At 35.5% G+C, this 14674-nt stretch overlaps 1 protein-coding gene across 1 annotated transcript in view; it reads right to left on the bottom strand.

The window, feature by feature from the left end:
- Nucleotides 1-11761, bottom strand: part of LOC145294097 (2-oxoadipate dehydrogenase complex component E1-like) — a 160330-nt gene extending 148569 nt beyond the window's left edge. Inside the window, exon 1 of the mRNA XM_080141164.1 lies at nt 11513-11761. Coding sequence (XP_079997290.1) covers nt 11513-11636 — 124 coding nt within the window. The 5' untranslated portion in view covers nt 11637-11761. The remainder of the gene's footprint in view (nt 1-11512) is intronic.
- Between the last annotated feature and the right edge of the window lie 2913 nt (nt 11762-14674).

The raw sequence follows: 14674 nt of genomic DNA, 5'->3' as shown, positions 1-14674 counted from the left end.
ATTGTAATACAGCTTCCTATTCCTAAGGATTGCAAGGTTGTGGAACTCTTCCTGCTCACTGTTTTCCTTCTACCTACAGCCTTGTTTGTTTTTTTTTCAAGACTAATGTCAATAGGCTCTCCTGTTTTTGCAATAATCAGCTTTTGTTCTTGTTAGCTCCTTACATCAAGTGGCTTAATGACTTGTCTTGAGCGATTTCCATAAAAAAAGAAAGAAAAGGAACTGCTGACAAGGCGTTAACAGAAGTCAATCAACTCTATGGGCCCAAGTTGAAAATTGTGTTCCTATCAATTCGTCATCCGAAAAATATGTCACTGAGCATGTTTGATGAAGAGATATCTTATGTGCAACCTGAGGATTCGGTGTGACAGCTGGAGATTTGTTATAAAGTGGTTCCAATCTTGTGTCACAGTTGGTGCCGCTGGATTTGTGACAGGTGATGATTTATGACAAGCAATTCCTGGTTCAAGTTGTGGTGATTCCTCCCTTTCAACCCAGTTTTACTCGTGGCAACAGTTACTCTTCAAGTAAGCCATGAAAATTCTGGAGAAACCTCGTCATGGTTGTATCCTCGTGCCTGTTTTACAAGTACTTCAGTGAATATGCTTTGATAAACTCTTGCATTTGTACATCGTTTACATACATACCCCCTGACAAGCAGCAAAATCACACCCCTTCACGGTTGAGGTTCCCTGATGCTTTAACCTCTGTGCCATCACTGCAATATTGCATCCCTGTGCCAGTTTTACAAATATTTTGATGAAATGTACATTGATGAACTAATTTTGATGAAATGTACATTGATGAACTAATCGCACTTGTATCACGTCGACATACATACCCCCAATAAACCTATTTAGCAACACTATCCAGCCCCTTCACTGTAGAGGTCCCCAGATGCTGGAAAACCTTCTTCTCTAATAGTTTCTTCCTTCAGATTGCTAGATTTTGCAATTCCCTAATATGTTTCCTACTCCTCTCACTGTAGTAACATGCAGAAATTAAAATGTAATATGAACAAATATTTCGCTGCTTAACTCCCTCGACAGACCCAACAGGCTGCTAAATCCCACCCCCACACTGTAGAGATCCCTAGATGTAAAAGATCTTTCTACTCCAGTAGTTTCTTCCCCAGAACCGCTAGACTTTGGAATTCCATTTCAGGTCACTGCTTCCCCAACTGTACTGATGTGCAGAAGTTCAAGTGCAACGTGAACCAACATCTTGCTGCCCAAATCCCTACATAGTACCCCAGTAGTTGTTTCCCCTGATAGTAGCCCCCTACACCAAAGTGACAATGTGCCTTGTTTGGGGTGAAAATGTAATAAAAAAAAATAAATAAATAAAAATAAAAAACGTCTCCAGTAACCTCTTAAGTAGAAATATATGCCTTGTTTAGAAAAAAAAAAACCTGCAAATAACTTTCTTTTGAAATTAACTGCACTTTCACGATTCTTTCATACAATTAGGTGAATACCCGTCCCAGGATCGGTAAAATTAATTCCTCAAACAAGTTTTGCATCATTTTTATATTTAACAAAGATTAAAATTTTTGTTAAATATAAGACAGTCATGAGTAAATTAAATGATACATTCTTATTTCAACATTTTATCAACTTTGTTTTACAGTCTTTTCGTTCAACAATTAATGGAAGAATTAGTAAAGAAGTTATGTGACGTTCACGGTTAGATGGAAAAAATTGTTTTATAAAAACGTCGATACATATTTGGTTTATTAAGATTACTGTTCTAATCTTGAGTATCATTGTCACAATGTTTCAACCGATGTAACCTCCAACCTTCTTCAGGTGTAGTGAAACATGAAAAATAATGGGCAAGATGAGAACAGTAGTCTGAAGAATCCAAATTTATCAATCCTCATCTAAAGAATTTCAGAAACATTATACCAAACATCAAGACAAAGAAAATGTGTTTCTTGTCAAATTCATCAATATTTCTGTCAAACTTGTGGCGTAGTGGATAAAGTGCTTAGTAAAATTCAATTGTAAAGTTCAAGCCCCAGTGCAAGCGATATTTCAAAAATACAATTGCGAATTACTTAAGCCATCTACCCAGTCATGGCTGATGGAACAAGAGCATGCTACCCCCATGGATTAAATTAAGGCTTCTGTTTGAAATTCCGTACAGATTCCAGAATTCAACAGAAAGATCTCAGAGTTCGAGAAGATACACCTGAATAGGGTCAGAGGCTACATCGACCTAAACGTTATGAAAATAACGTTTAAGATGAAAACAATAGTCCGAAGAATCCAAATAATATGAATAACCAATGAACATTGGAAAAATTCAGAAACAAAAAAATGCTATTATGAATTCAAAAAGAGAATATTATTTTACACACATATATATGCAGGTAAGATTATTTTACACACACATATATGCAGGTAATATTATTTTACACACATATATGCAGGTAATATTATTTTACACACACATATATGCAGGTAAGATTATTTTACACACACATATATGCAGGTAAGATTATTTTACACACATATATGCAGGTATGATTATTTTATACACACATATATGCAGGTATGATTATTTTACACACACATATATGCAGGTATGATTATTTTATACACACATATATGCAGGTAAGATTATTTTATACACACATATATGCAGGTAAGATTATTTTACACACACATATGCAGGTATGATTATTTTACACACACATATATGCAGGTAAGAATATAAAGTTAGATTGTGAGACTGGCAAAGGTCATATTATTAATAGTAGTAGTAGTAAGTCCATGTGCTGAAGTGAAGACTTCTTTGGGATTTAAGTCCATGTGCCACTATGCCAATAGGAAGAGGCTATGGCAGATTTTGTTTGTGTGCCAAATATGGAGTCTGGTTGTCAAATCAGAATGACAAAAATTTGTGGGGCAACTTGGCGTTCTCGCAATCAGTTTGGAAAGTACAAATATGTTTCCTTAAGTAAGACTCATGAACAGATGCCTGGCTCCTGGAGACATGGTTTCTGAATAGGTGTGCTCCCTTAACGTACATACTCCCGACTAACCCGAGAAGCAGTAAAATCCCACGCCTTCCTCATGAGGTCCTTAGATGCTGGTAAGCCTTCTACTCTAATAGTTTTTTTCCCCCCTCACTCAAACTGCTAGACTTTGGAATTCCTTCCCTGTTTCCCTGACAGTTAACCCGCAGGAGTTTAAATGTAAGGTAAACAGATGTCTAGCTGCCCAACTGTCCGCAGTCTCCAATCACAAGTAGTAGTCCCTTATGTTCGAAGTAGCAATCTGCCTTATTTGGAGTGAAAATGAGTAAAACAGAAAGATATAGGGAACCAATCAAAATGGAATATTTGATTTAATCCATACCAAACATTCAAGTCAAGCAAATACCAAATGATAAGATTGTCATTTTGTGGTTGCTATTGTTGATACAAATGATTTAAAAATTTAAAAAAAAAACAAAATAAAACAGGCTTCTACTACTAAATCTTATATCTAGAATCCTTATTCAAATTTGGATCAAACAATTCTCATTTTGAAGGGAATTTGAGTTTTTACAAACCACCCTCCCCATGTTAAAAGTGGCTTTCTAAAATGATGATTTGGAGTTATCTCCCTTGTTTCTTCAGTATAGTTTCAAGATGGCGTTGCGAGATCGTTGCTCATAGTTTAGTCATATAATTTGATTTTCTTATTTAAAAATAAAACTACTTGATCAATTCATGTGAGTTTTGGTGTATGATATTTTCTTCCCATCATGGGTACATCATGAAGATTTTTGTTTTTACTTTTTCATTGGAGGAATTATTATTATTAGTCTGCTATTAGCAAAATTTTGTTTTTTGAAAGATATAGAATTATTTTATATTTGGACATGCAATTAAAACGGAGAATTTTTTGTCAAGTTTTAAGTGTATTTAATTGATACGTTACTTTCATAAGTAAAAAATGCACTAGTTTTCAAATAAGATTTTTTTTTTTTTTAGGTCACTTCATCTTCTAAGGATAAGGTTAATCTTCAAAAACTGATCAGTCCCTTAATTCTGTAATTATTACTCCAAAGATGGTTGTGAGAATTATTGTTGGTCTTAACCAGTCTAAGGTTTCCTGTCCCGATTAGATTCATGAACTTTCTTCTAGCCGCGAAATTATTCCATCTGTTTGTCTCAGTCCTGTTTCCCTTCTTGTTGGAAGGAGTCCTGTTGTCCATTAGGTTTGAACATGCTGGTGATCAGTCTGACCCAACTAAACATCGTCCGGTTAGTCTTTTCTTTGTTAGCAAAGTTTTTGAGAGGTTCATTTTCTGGATAGGCTGGGTCTTTTTGGCTGGTATGGCTTTCATTCAAACAATTGATCATTAACTATTGTAACTGAACGGATCTGTCAGCTTATGGATAATTCAGGAGAGGTCATATGTTAAATCCATTGCTCTTTCCATTTCTCGAAAATCAGTTCTCTCTAAACACTTTCTCACACCCGAGGCTATTCTCTATCTCTACAAATGGAGTATTGCTGTCATATTTCAGTTGGTGAATCAATATCCCATTTAAAGGTTCTTGATGAATTGTAGAAACATATTTGTAATTTGATTGGCCTCCCACTTTCTCCTTGACTGCAACCCCTCACTCACAAACGTGATGTTGCTAGTCTCAGTCTTTTCTGTAAATACTATTTATAGCATGTGTTCTTCAGAATTATCTGATCTATTCCCTGCTTTTTTTTTTTTACAAGGTCGTCACCACTTATCAAGGCCCAGAAGCCACTCAGGGATAAGGGTTATTGTAAGTACAGTACATTAGTGTGGATATTTGATAAAGTGTCTACTTAAGGGGGCGGTTCATCAGGAATTTGTTTACATTGGACTTGAAGACATCCAAGTTGTAGTCAGGAGGGAAGCAGGCAGGCAGAACAGAGTTTCACAGGCGTGCAGTTCTAAGAAAGAAGCTTTGTTCATGGAATCTACGTTTTGATTTAGGCATAGATAAAGAGTGGGGAAAGTTTTTAACAGTGGATTCAGCTAGACGGGTGTTTTTCGTAAAAGATTGGCGAGGGGGGGGGGACCAGAGATTGGAGTTCAGACGAGCACCTTCCATGGAAATAACGATTCCAGCTCATTTGACTCGTCTCCATCAATTCACCGTTTTAATACCTCATTGTAATACAGCTTCCTATTCCAGTAGCTTCTTTACAATGAGTGCAAGGTGGTGGAACTCTTCCTGCTCACTGTTTTCCCCATACTTTTAACTTTGGTCATTTTAAGACTAAGATTAATAGGCATCTCCTTTCTTTGCAATAACTATTTTTTGTTCTTATTAGCTCCTTACATCAAATGGCTTCATGCCTTGTCTTGAGTGATTTCCATAAATAAAATATTAGCAAAACACTAAAAAAGTGTTATAGACGTTAAAACTAGGAGGTTATGTAGAGAATATCATTTTAATGCGTTTGATAGAAATTCTGTCTTGTTTTGTGGTTTATCGTATTTTTACTATTCTATCCTCTTGTCAAATAATTTTATGAATGAACCGATGCAAAGAGATTCTATTTCTGCAACACGCACGCAATAATTGCACTTGTGGCCTCCTGATAAATTTTTGTACTTGTAAACTCCTGTATAATTTTCATTACAGACGAAGCTATTGTATAAGCAATATCACCTAAAGTGATTTCTAGTCATTTATAACTAGCTGACTGAAACATGCTCATGAAATGTGTTGCGACATATTAACGCTTATGTAAAACAAATAAAAAGTATATCTTGCCCTACTTGGGTATTGAGCACTCTTGTATTAACTTTGTTAAAACTTCATTGGTTGCTTTATCTCTGAAAAATATTAACCTGGAATTATATTTATATGAATAATGGTTGTACTGTTTTTGTTTCCTAGATGTATATCCACTGAAACTTCCATGTTTGTTAAAGAGTGCTCGACAAATGAACAGAGCATGTTTATAATATGTTTTTTTATACTAAGATTGTTGGCTACATATGTGCATACATGTTTCTGCTGAAATCTCTAGTGAAAAATCCAATGTTAGAAGTACTCTCACTCTGCTGGCCTGACAACGCTGGATCTTCCACTAGAGATCTCAGCAGAAACATGTATGCATATATGTATGCCAATAATGTTTGTATAAATAAGCATATATATATATATATATATATATTTTTTTTTTTTTGTGATATATGATACACCCTCCCATCGATTTTGACATAAAAGATCTGCTGTTGTGATTAATTTTACTCTGGAAAAAAAAAAAAAAAAAAAAAAAAAAAAAAATCAATTCTCACAAGTGAGCTTGCAGTAATAATTCTGTGAATAAGTTCTGAAATAAAAATATGACAAGATTTTTTGTGAGAAGGAACACAACAAACGTATAAAATGTTTAGAGCAATTTTACTGGGTGAACAAAAATGGCAAATAATACAAAAAAAAAGTGAATGTTCAGAAACAGGGAAGATTGTTAGGTTTATGGAAACATGTTTCGTGGGATTTATCTGGATGAAAAGTTTGAATAACAGGTTGCACATGTGCGTCCCTCAATTCTGGCTTTTTTCGTGTAGACATAAATATATTCTGCTTCTTTGCCTTCGTCGCATCGTCCGCGAGAATTGGAAGATGAATAATGGCTGTCTTCTTGCTGCTGTCAGAGGCTGCGCTGAGAAGTAATCAATGTGGTAACGACGAAGAATGGAATGGCTTTCTGTGACTGCCGTCGAGGGCTTGGTTACGAAAGTTCAGCTGCTGTCCTGCTGGGGTAGAAAAAGAGCTGGAACGCAACGATGTGCAAAGGTTTTTATAGACTGGCTCACGTAACCTCTAAGGGAGTAGGGGTTGGTATTCCTGCTAGCTAATTCACAGGCCTTAAACGGACAAGATAACACCTAATCAGTTAGGCGAAAGGAGAGACACAAATAAATTCCAATACCATCATAACAACTAAGTCGTTTGGAATTCCACACAGATTATTTGTTAATAGTGGTGAAGGCTTTGTGCAGAACCAACCACGCTTTTTCGATACAACTGCTAACTTTCATCGATGCAATGGCTGCTACAAGACAGAGCACACAGTACACCTCAGGTTTTAAATCAGTTTTCCTTCTTCTAGATGCATGTCTTAACGAAGACTGGGGATGCAGGTCTCCTAGTAAATTAAACATGCCTCTAGATATTAGGTTGGTGCAAAAATAATGTTTTTATATATAGTGCTGAACATAAAAAAACATTATTTTTGCACCAAACTAATACCAACCTGAGAATTTCTGTATCTCGGCGCAGTACATACAAAGCATAGCCTTCCCAAATGATCACCCATCTGGTACTGGCCAGGTTCAGCATTGCTTAACTGATCTAGAGGGAACCAGTGTGCCAATGTGATATTCTGTAAAGTGAATTTGAGAGCAAATTTGCCCTTTTGTAATGTTATCTGTTCATTTCATTGATTTGTACCGAAAACTTGCATAACTTGTAAAAATGGGAATTTCACCTTCATTTTTACTTTGATAAAAAATAATCGACCTTTTGATCTACAGGATTACAACTTTGTGACTACTTCGCGTTTGTGCTTCATCTCTGACAATTTTTTTTTAACTATTAATTGAATATTTATTGAAATAAATTTTTTTTTTTTTTAACTATTAATTAAATATTTATTGAAATAAAAAATAAAAAATTTTGATTATTAATTGAATATTTATTGAAATAAAAAAATTTTTAACTATTATAATTGAATATTTATTGAAATAAAAATGTGATAGTGTAAAATAAAAATTTCAAACTTAACTTAGAATTTTTTTTTTTTTTTTACATTTTCACCCCAAACAAGGCACGGTGTCACTTGGATGTAGGGGGCTACTATCAGGGACATAAGTTGTAGTGATACTATGTAGGGAGTTGAGCAGAAAGATCTCGGTTCACATTACACTTGAACTTCTGCATGTCAGTACAGTTGGGGAAGCAGGAACCCAGAAGGGAATTCTAAAGTCTAGCAGTTCTAGGGAAGAAACTATTAGACTAGAAGGCTGTCTTACAATGTAAGACAGCCTTCTTCAGCAAAGTCCCACACCTTCACAGTAGAAATCCCTAGATGTAAGACTCTTACATCTAGGGATTTCTACTGTGAAGGTGTGGGACTTTGCTGCTTGCCGGGTTTGACGAGCATATATATATCGAGGGAAGTATAAGGGCTTGTAGTTCGTCAGAGCATCCACTACTTAAAATAATTGTAAAACAGGCAGAGGGATGCAACATTTCATCAGTGGGTCAGAGATGACCGTAAAGGAAGGGCCTAGGTTAGCAACTCTTTTAAACCCTGTCCAGGAGTGAGAGACTAGTAGCAGATGCACCAGCCCAAATGTGACAACGTACAGAATAGTTAACAAATCCCTCTCTTCATGGTAAGAATGACTTTCTAATTAATAACGTTATTATTTCAGTACCGTCAGTAAACTGACGATTATTTAGAAAGCTCTTCTTAACACAGTGAGGGGCGGTAGGAATGTTACCCAAACAATTTAATAAATAAAGTAATGAATAAAAACAATCAGTACATAACTTGACAAACCACAAGAGTAAGCGACCCAAAATAGAAAGTTTTTAACATCAGGAACCAAACCTGACCGGACACCGTTTACTGCGAACTTAAAGAGTCGGGCGTTCTTCTGGTTTGCCAAATAAAATCCAAATAAACCATTAAGTGTTTTTGCGTTTTCTAGTTTAATTTTGTGCGGTTCGGTTGTCTGTTACCGGATTTTACAGAGTCAAGCCAGCCATAAAGCATTTTTTTTTAAATCAACGCAATAATTGTTATGTTGCATAATAAAATTTGTTATTGCTTTCTTTTTCTTCCGATTGTTACGCAGTTTGGGTTCCTGACAGAAAAAAAATTATCTTTAACCTCAAAGAGAAGTTTTGTTTTTGTGGAAAGGTTAAGATAAATACTATTTATGTTAAGAAAACGTTTGCCCTATTGTAAGGTTAATGAAAAAAAAAGCAATTAATTTATAAAGAAAACAAGATTTAAAAAAAAAAAAAGGATTTATTTGGAATGAGTCGAGTGTAATTAATTAATATTACAAACCACGTGGTTTTTAGTAATGTTTTTTTTTAATTCCTGTTTAGTAAACAACCTCAATTTTTTTTTATAGAATTTTTCAAAACGAAAACAAACCATTGTTTCTTTGTAAAAAAAATAAAAACAAGGTCACATTGAATCAATGTTAACTAAAAAAATAAAGTTGATTCGGTAAATTTTCAGATTAGGTCCACCTCCACAATTTTCTTTTAAATGACGACTTTTAAAGGTTTTCGGCCATGCTGAATACGAAAATCGCCTTGAAATTTTGCAGAAATAATTAATTATTGAGATATAAAAAGTTGTATTATAGATTGTATTCTTTGGCGGCCATCTTTGTTACGCGCGTAGATTTGTTTATGGAGCGCACGCGCGTAAAAATGATGTCCGCCAAAGAATATAATGCATAATACAACTTTTTATATCTCGATAACTACTTAGTTCTACAAAATTTCAAGGCGAATTTCGTATTCAGCATGGCCGAAAACCTTCGGAAGTCGTCATTTAAAAGAAAATTGTGGAGGTGGACCTAATCTGAAAAGTTACCGAATCAACTTTATTGTTTTAGTTAACATGCTAGAAAATGTTTAAATTCAATGTTAAAATTTGACCCTTTGCCTCCCATGCTGTTAATGGGAAAATAATGTTTATTTTTTTATTCGTATAATCACACGACAAAACTGTAAAAATATTAAGTAAATAAATAAATACAAAATTAAGTACTTTGGAGAAGGGGTTCATTTTATTATATAAATTTAACATTAAATAATCAGTAAACTTATTTCTTGGTCAGATTGCGTAAGAAGAGAAGAGCGGGTACGCCGGGTAACTAATATTTGTTTTGTTTTTCAACGTGGCCATTATAACAAAAAGTTAATAAAAAAAATACATATATACATAAATAATTTTCAGAGCAAGCAACAGTGCAACACTGCAACAACACCCACCTGTTTAAGATCAGGTTTGTTAAAATTATATTTTTTTTTAATAAAAATAAAAAAATTTAAAAAGGGGTATATACCTAAGGCTCAAATCTTTATTTTTCCCGTGAATAGGCCTACTTAAATCAAAACTATTTATTCAATCTTCAAATTCCATGAGTGATCTTTATGACAAAGTGAAAAGAATTGCTGTTTTCTAGGTTAGAATCTAGACATCTAAAACTCATCTATGCCTTGGCGATTTTAGTTTTGGGCCTTAGAGTGGTATTTTTAAAGCTTCTTGCATCAAGTAGTTTCATGCCTTGTCTGGAGCGATTTCCATAGAAAATGCATATACTATTGAAACTGGTGTTATCTTGCTTGCTTGCCAGCGAGCACGTGAACGTTTTAGATGGTGATAGAAAGGGCGAATGAATGAAGTGCTGAGTGCTGCGCCGCTGCGGAGTCAAATGGAATGATGTAAATAGTGCTTGTGCAGTTTACCGACCGTGCTATTTTTTTGAAAATAGGATTTTCAAGTTAAATTTAATTTTTTCCATGTCTTAAGTGAAAGTATGGAATAGTTTTAATAGAAAATGCTCTCCTCCCCATGTTAAGAACGGTTTTCTAAATAATAACGTCATTATTTCAGCACGATCAGTAAACTGCACACGTGCACATGCATAAGTACCATGTAAATAATTACATGGAGACAGTATATATCGTGACATCACAATGTATTTTGATTGAAATCCGTTGACTTTGTAATGGAATGGTGCAAATAATTAAACCAGATAGAGAGTTTGTTTCTATGGCATCACAATGTATTCAGAAATATTTTAGCTATTGTGAGATCACATATATATATATATATATATATATATATATATATATATATATATACCCTAGGAGCAAACTGTATTATCTGTTCTGATACTACATTTCATCTTTTGTTTTCAGTAGATGAAAAATAAATCCTTCCAGACTGTGGCAATTGTTTTAAATTCTCATTGTTGTCCAATCCAGCGTGTCCCTTGTGAGAGAGTTTCACATAAGGAACCGACTTTGTGCCTAACAATGTACCCGTGGGGAGACGAGCAAGTTTGTATATATCACCCGATTATAAAGTCAAGGTATTTCAGTCAAAGTCATAATACGTTGCATCGTTGCACGTTGCAATACCATAATATATAGTAAACGTTTTTGTATGGTTTTAAGTACATATTTATACCAAATACTGACTCAACGGGTCACATGTGCTCTTAATGAAATAAAAATCATTTATTCATTTCAGGCAACAAATAAACTCAAGTGGTGGTTTCATTTTGGGGATATTTTGGTGATTTTTTTATCTGTAGACGTTATATATTCTGTATTGTTTTTATTCATTTCTTTTTAGGAGTCTAAAAAACATTAAAAACAGGAGATATCCCGGGGGTGGGGGTATATAAATAAATCACATTTTTAAGCTGGGGGCAGAAATTATCTGCAAATAAAAAGTTGTTTATATTCGCTCACCTTCCACGTGTGTTTTCTTATCCGGGATATAACCATACACCCCTGTCTTCGAGTGATAATATAATAGTCGTGGACCCCTAGAGAAGGCATTTCTGCTTATGAGACCGCGAGAGACAAACCTCATGTCGGCGCTTTTAAACTGCTCTGCTGATTTCTAATTCTGAAAACGCGAAAAGAAACAAACAAATATCTTTTTTGTTCTTTCCTTTTTTTTTTTTAATTTCGCAGATGAACGTAACACTGCAGGTTCATACAAAAACGTGGAATCAATAATTTCGCTATAGCAGTTTATATAATCAATAATAAATACCATCACCTTTTTTTTTCTTTCACACGATAACCACAAAGTGATATTTTGTTTTAAATTTAGAATATATTTTAGTAAGTTGTTCGAACTAAATTGTAAAAATTAAACGTTTTAGAAATTAATATGAATATTTTTATTAATTTACGTTTCGTATTTCGTCGAGATGATACCATATGTGACTACATTAAATATATGTAAAATTAAATTTGCCAAGTTAATTAGTTCTAGAAAATCTGTTAGTAAAATCGGAAAATATTTACTTTCAACTCAAATGAAAAATATTTAATACGTATTAATAAAGAAAAAGGTTAAATATGATTTTCTTTTAATAAACATATGAAAACAGTTGCTATTCCTAATTTTGTAAAAATCAACAATTCTGGTGTTTTGAAATTCTCAACAAGTAATTTCTCTTCTAAGGAATTTATTAATAAATAATATGCGTTCTCCTTGTGTGTTGAGATTACAGTGTAGTATCTGTTCACCGCTGCATTACCAAATTATTAATAGTAGCTTTATTTAAACTGGATCTTGAAAGTTAAATTTATGGTTTGGTCATTAATATTATTTGGTGCTTCTACAGTTTATGGCCTAAACTGGAGACACCATTTTATTTCGCGCACCTGTCGTTCAAATCATAGGGAGAAATCAGTATTTTAAACTATGACCGAACAAAAAACTAAACTAGATATTAATTACTTCCGGAAAGAACTATGAAAAAAAAGTAAATAAAGAAAGTGAAAGAGAATATATATCCGTAATTGTTTAATTGGAAATGTTTCGATGTAATTAATGAAAACGGGAAAATTTTTAATGAAATATATATATATATATATATATATATATATATATATATATATATATATATATATATATATATATATATATATATATATATAAAACAGAAAATGAAAATGACATATTCATAATTGTCTAAACTGGGCGCGAACGCCATTTGAAAACTAAAAAATTTACTGCATAAAGGTTTATCAAAATATAATTGTAAATACATTTATTGAAAAGTTTGGTACTAGTACCAGTTTGGTACTGGTCGCGATTAGAGTTCCCTGCCGAACACCCTAAAAAAACGGTAAAACTATACAAACACCGTGACAGCGAATTAACCCTAACCCTAACCCCTAACCCCAACCCTAACCCTAACCCTAAACCCTAACCCTAACCCTAACGCTGTCACGGTGTTTGTATAATAATACCAAAAAAACACTGACTTCTCCCTACGCATGAGCAAAGGACATGTTTTAGTTGCCATAGTAACTAAACGATCATGAATTTTTATCGACTTTGTTTTACTGTTTATGAATATTGAAATAAAAGACATTACTACACATTTATTAATAATATCTCACTTTTAATCACTTTTATCGACTTTTTTTTTACTGTTTTACTGTTTATGTGTCACTTTTATCGACTTTTTCTTTTCTTTTTTAATAGCATTTTCTTAAAATGAATATTAAAATAATTTCCCAACTTTTTTCATTTCTATGTGTTTTTAGTTTTGTGTGTTGAATAAAACTTCTTTTTTTTTTCATTACAACAATAGTTATCGATCCCGGTTCTTTGGCTGACAAACGACATCTGTCGGAGGTTCTTGAAACTAAATTACACGCATTCGCTTCATGTTACTGACATGCAGAAGTGCCAATGGTGCCATAGGTGTTATTGTAAATTAACACTCTGTATGAGTATCTTGTGTAGGAGACGGGGAGTCTCGTCGTGGGCGACGAAGCGTTTCACTGAAGAACCACGGCAACACACAGCAAACCAACAAACAATGACAGCCACGGCACGAAGGTAACTAACAAAGCTCAACTGACTGCACGAATAGAAACGGAACCCAACGGTCACTGTACTGATCGCCACGAACGTCAGAACCCGACTGCCTCGCACCTCCAATGGACCGATTTTTATTCCTCAAGATGGCCTAGCTAATTTGCGATCCTGCGAGATTCCGTCTTTAATAAAAGCAGGCAGGCGCCATCTTGAAACTCTTTCTTCCGCTGCCTCGACCACGGGATCAGCCACCACCCCACACGCTAGGCACACACGGACCCTCTTGCGCCGAGGGCTACGGTTAGTCTCACACTCCCCCCTGGTCTCCAGATCACATACGTGACATGGCGGACATGGCCGTTTGATTCGAGCACTCCTGCGGAGGGGTATTGCCGAGACTTCCTCATCGGAGCTCTCAGAAGTGGCATCGGAAGCATCAGCATCAGCATTAGAGCTCGCAGTTGAGTCATCAGGTTCGTGGGGCACAGGTTGAATCCATCGCTCATCGTCGGATGACTCGCTCCTTCCACTGCTCGCAGTTGAGTCATCAGGTTCGTGGGGCACGGGTTGGATCCATCGCTCATCGTCGGATGACTTGCTACTTCCACTGCTCGCCGATTGGTCAGCGCTTAGAGCGGGCCGAACATCCCTTACGTGGCGCGGAGTATCATCGACTAGTATGGCCTGTTCACTGATGACGCCGGTGACCCGCCGCCTCCAAAAGCTGCTGGCCGCCGGGTGGCTTCACCCAGACGGTGTCTCCCACTTGGTACGTCCCCTGGGGTTCTCGTTGGTCGGGTAGACTCACTTCAACGTCCTTGACGCGCACGTGATAGTGATGAATCGCATCAGCGGGCGCACTGCCGCCAGTCAAGGCGTCCTTAGGCGTTGTGTTGTATCTGTAAACCGCCTCCGCGATCGTACACTTCTTCCTGGCCGTGATCCTCTTCACGGTTCGGTGGCACCGCTCCGCTATGCCGTTGCCGCTCGGCACATACGCGCATCGGTGGCGAAGGCGGATCCCCCAGTTGTCCATAAAATGCCTAAATTCCCTGCTGCAGAAC

This window comes from Euprymna scolopes, chromosome 15 (genome assembly GCF_053919585.1).
Source record: "Euprymna scolopes isolate OS-2025 chromosome 15, ASM5391958v1, whole genome shotgun sequence".
Lineage (NCBI taxonomy): Eukaryota > Metazoa > Mollusca > Cephalopoda > Sepiida > Sepiolidae > Euprymna > Euprymna scolopes.
The sequence above is the reverse complement of the archived record's forward strand: the minus strand, read 5'-3'. Positions and strand labels throughout refer to the sequence as shown.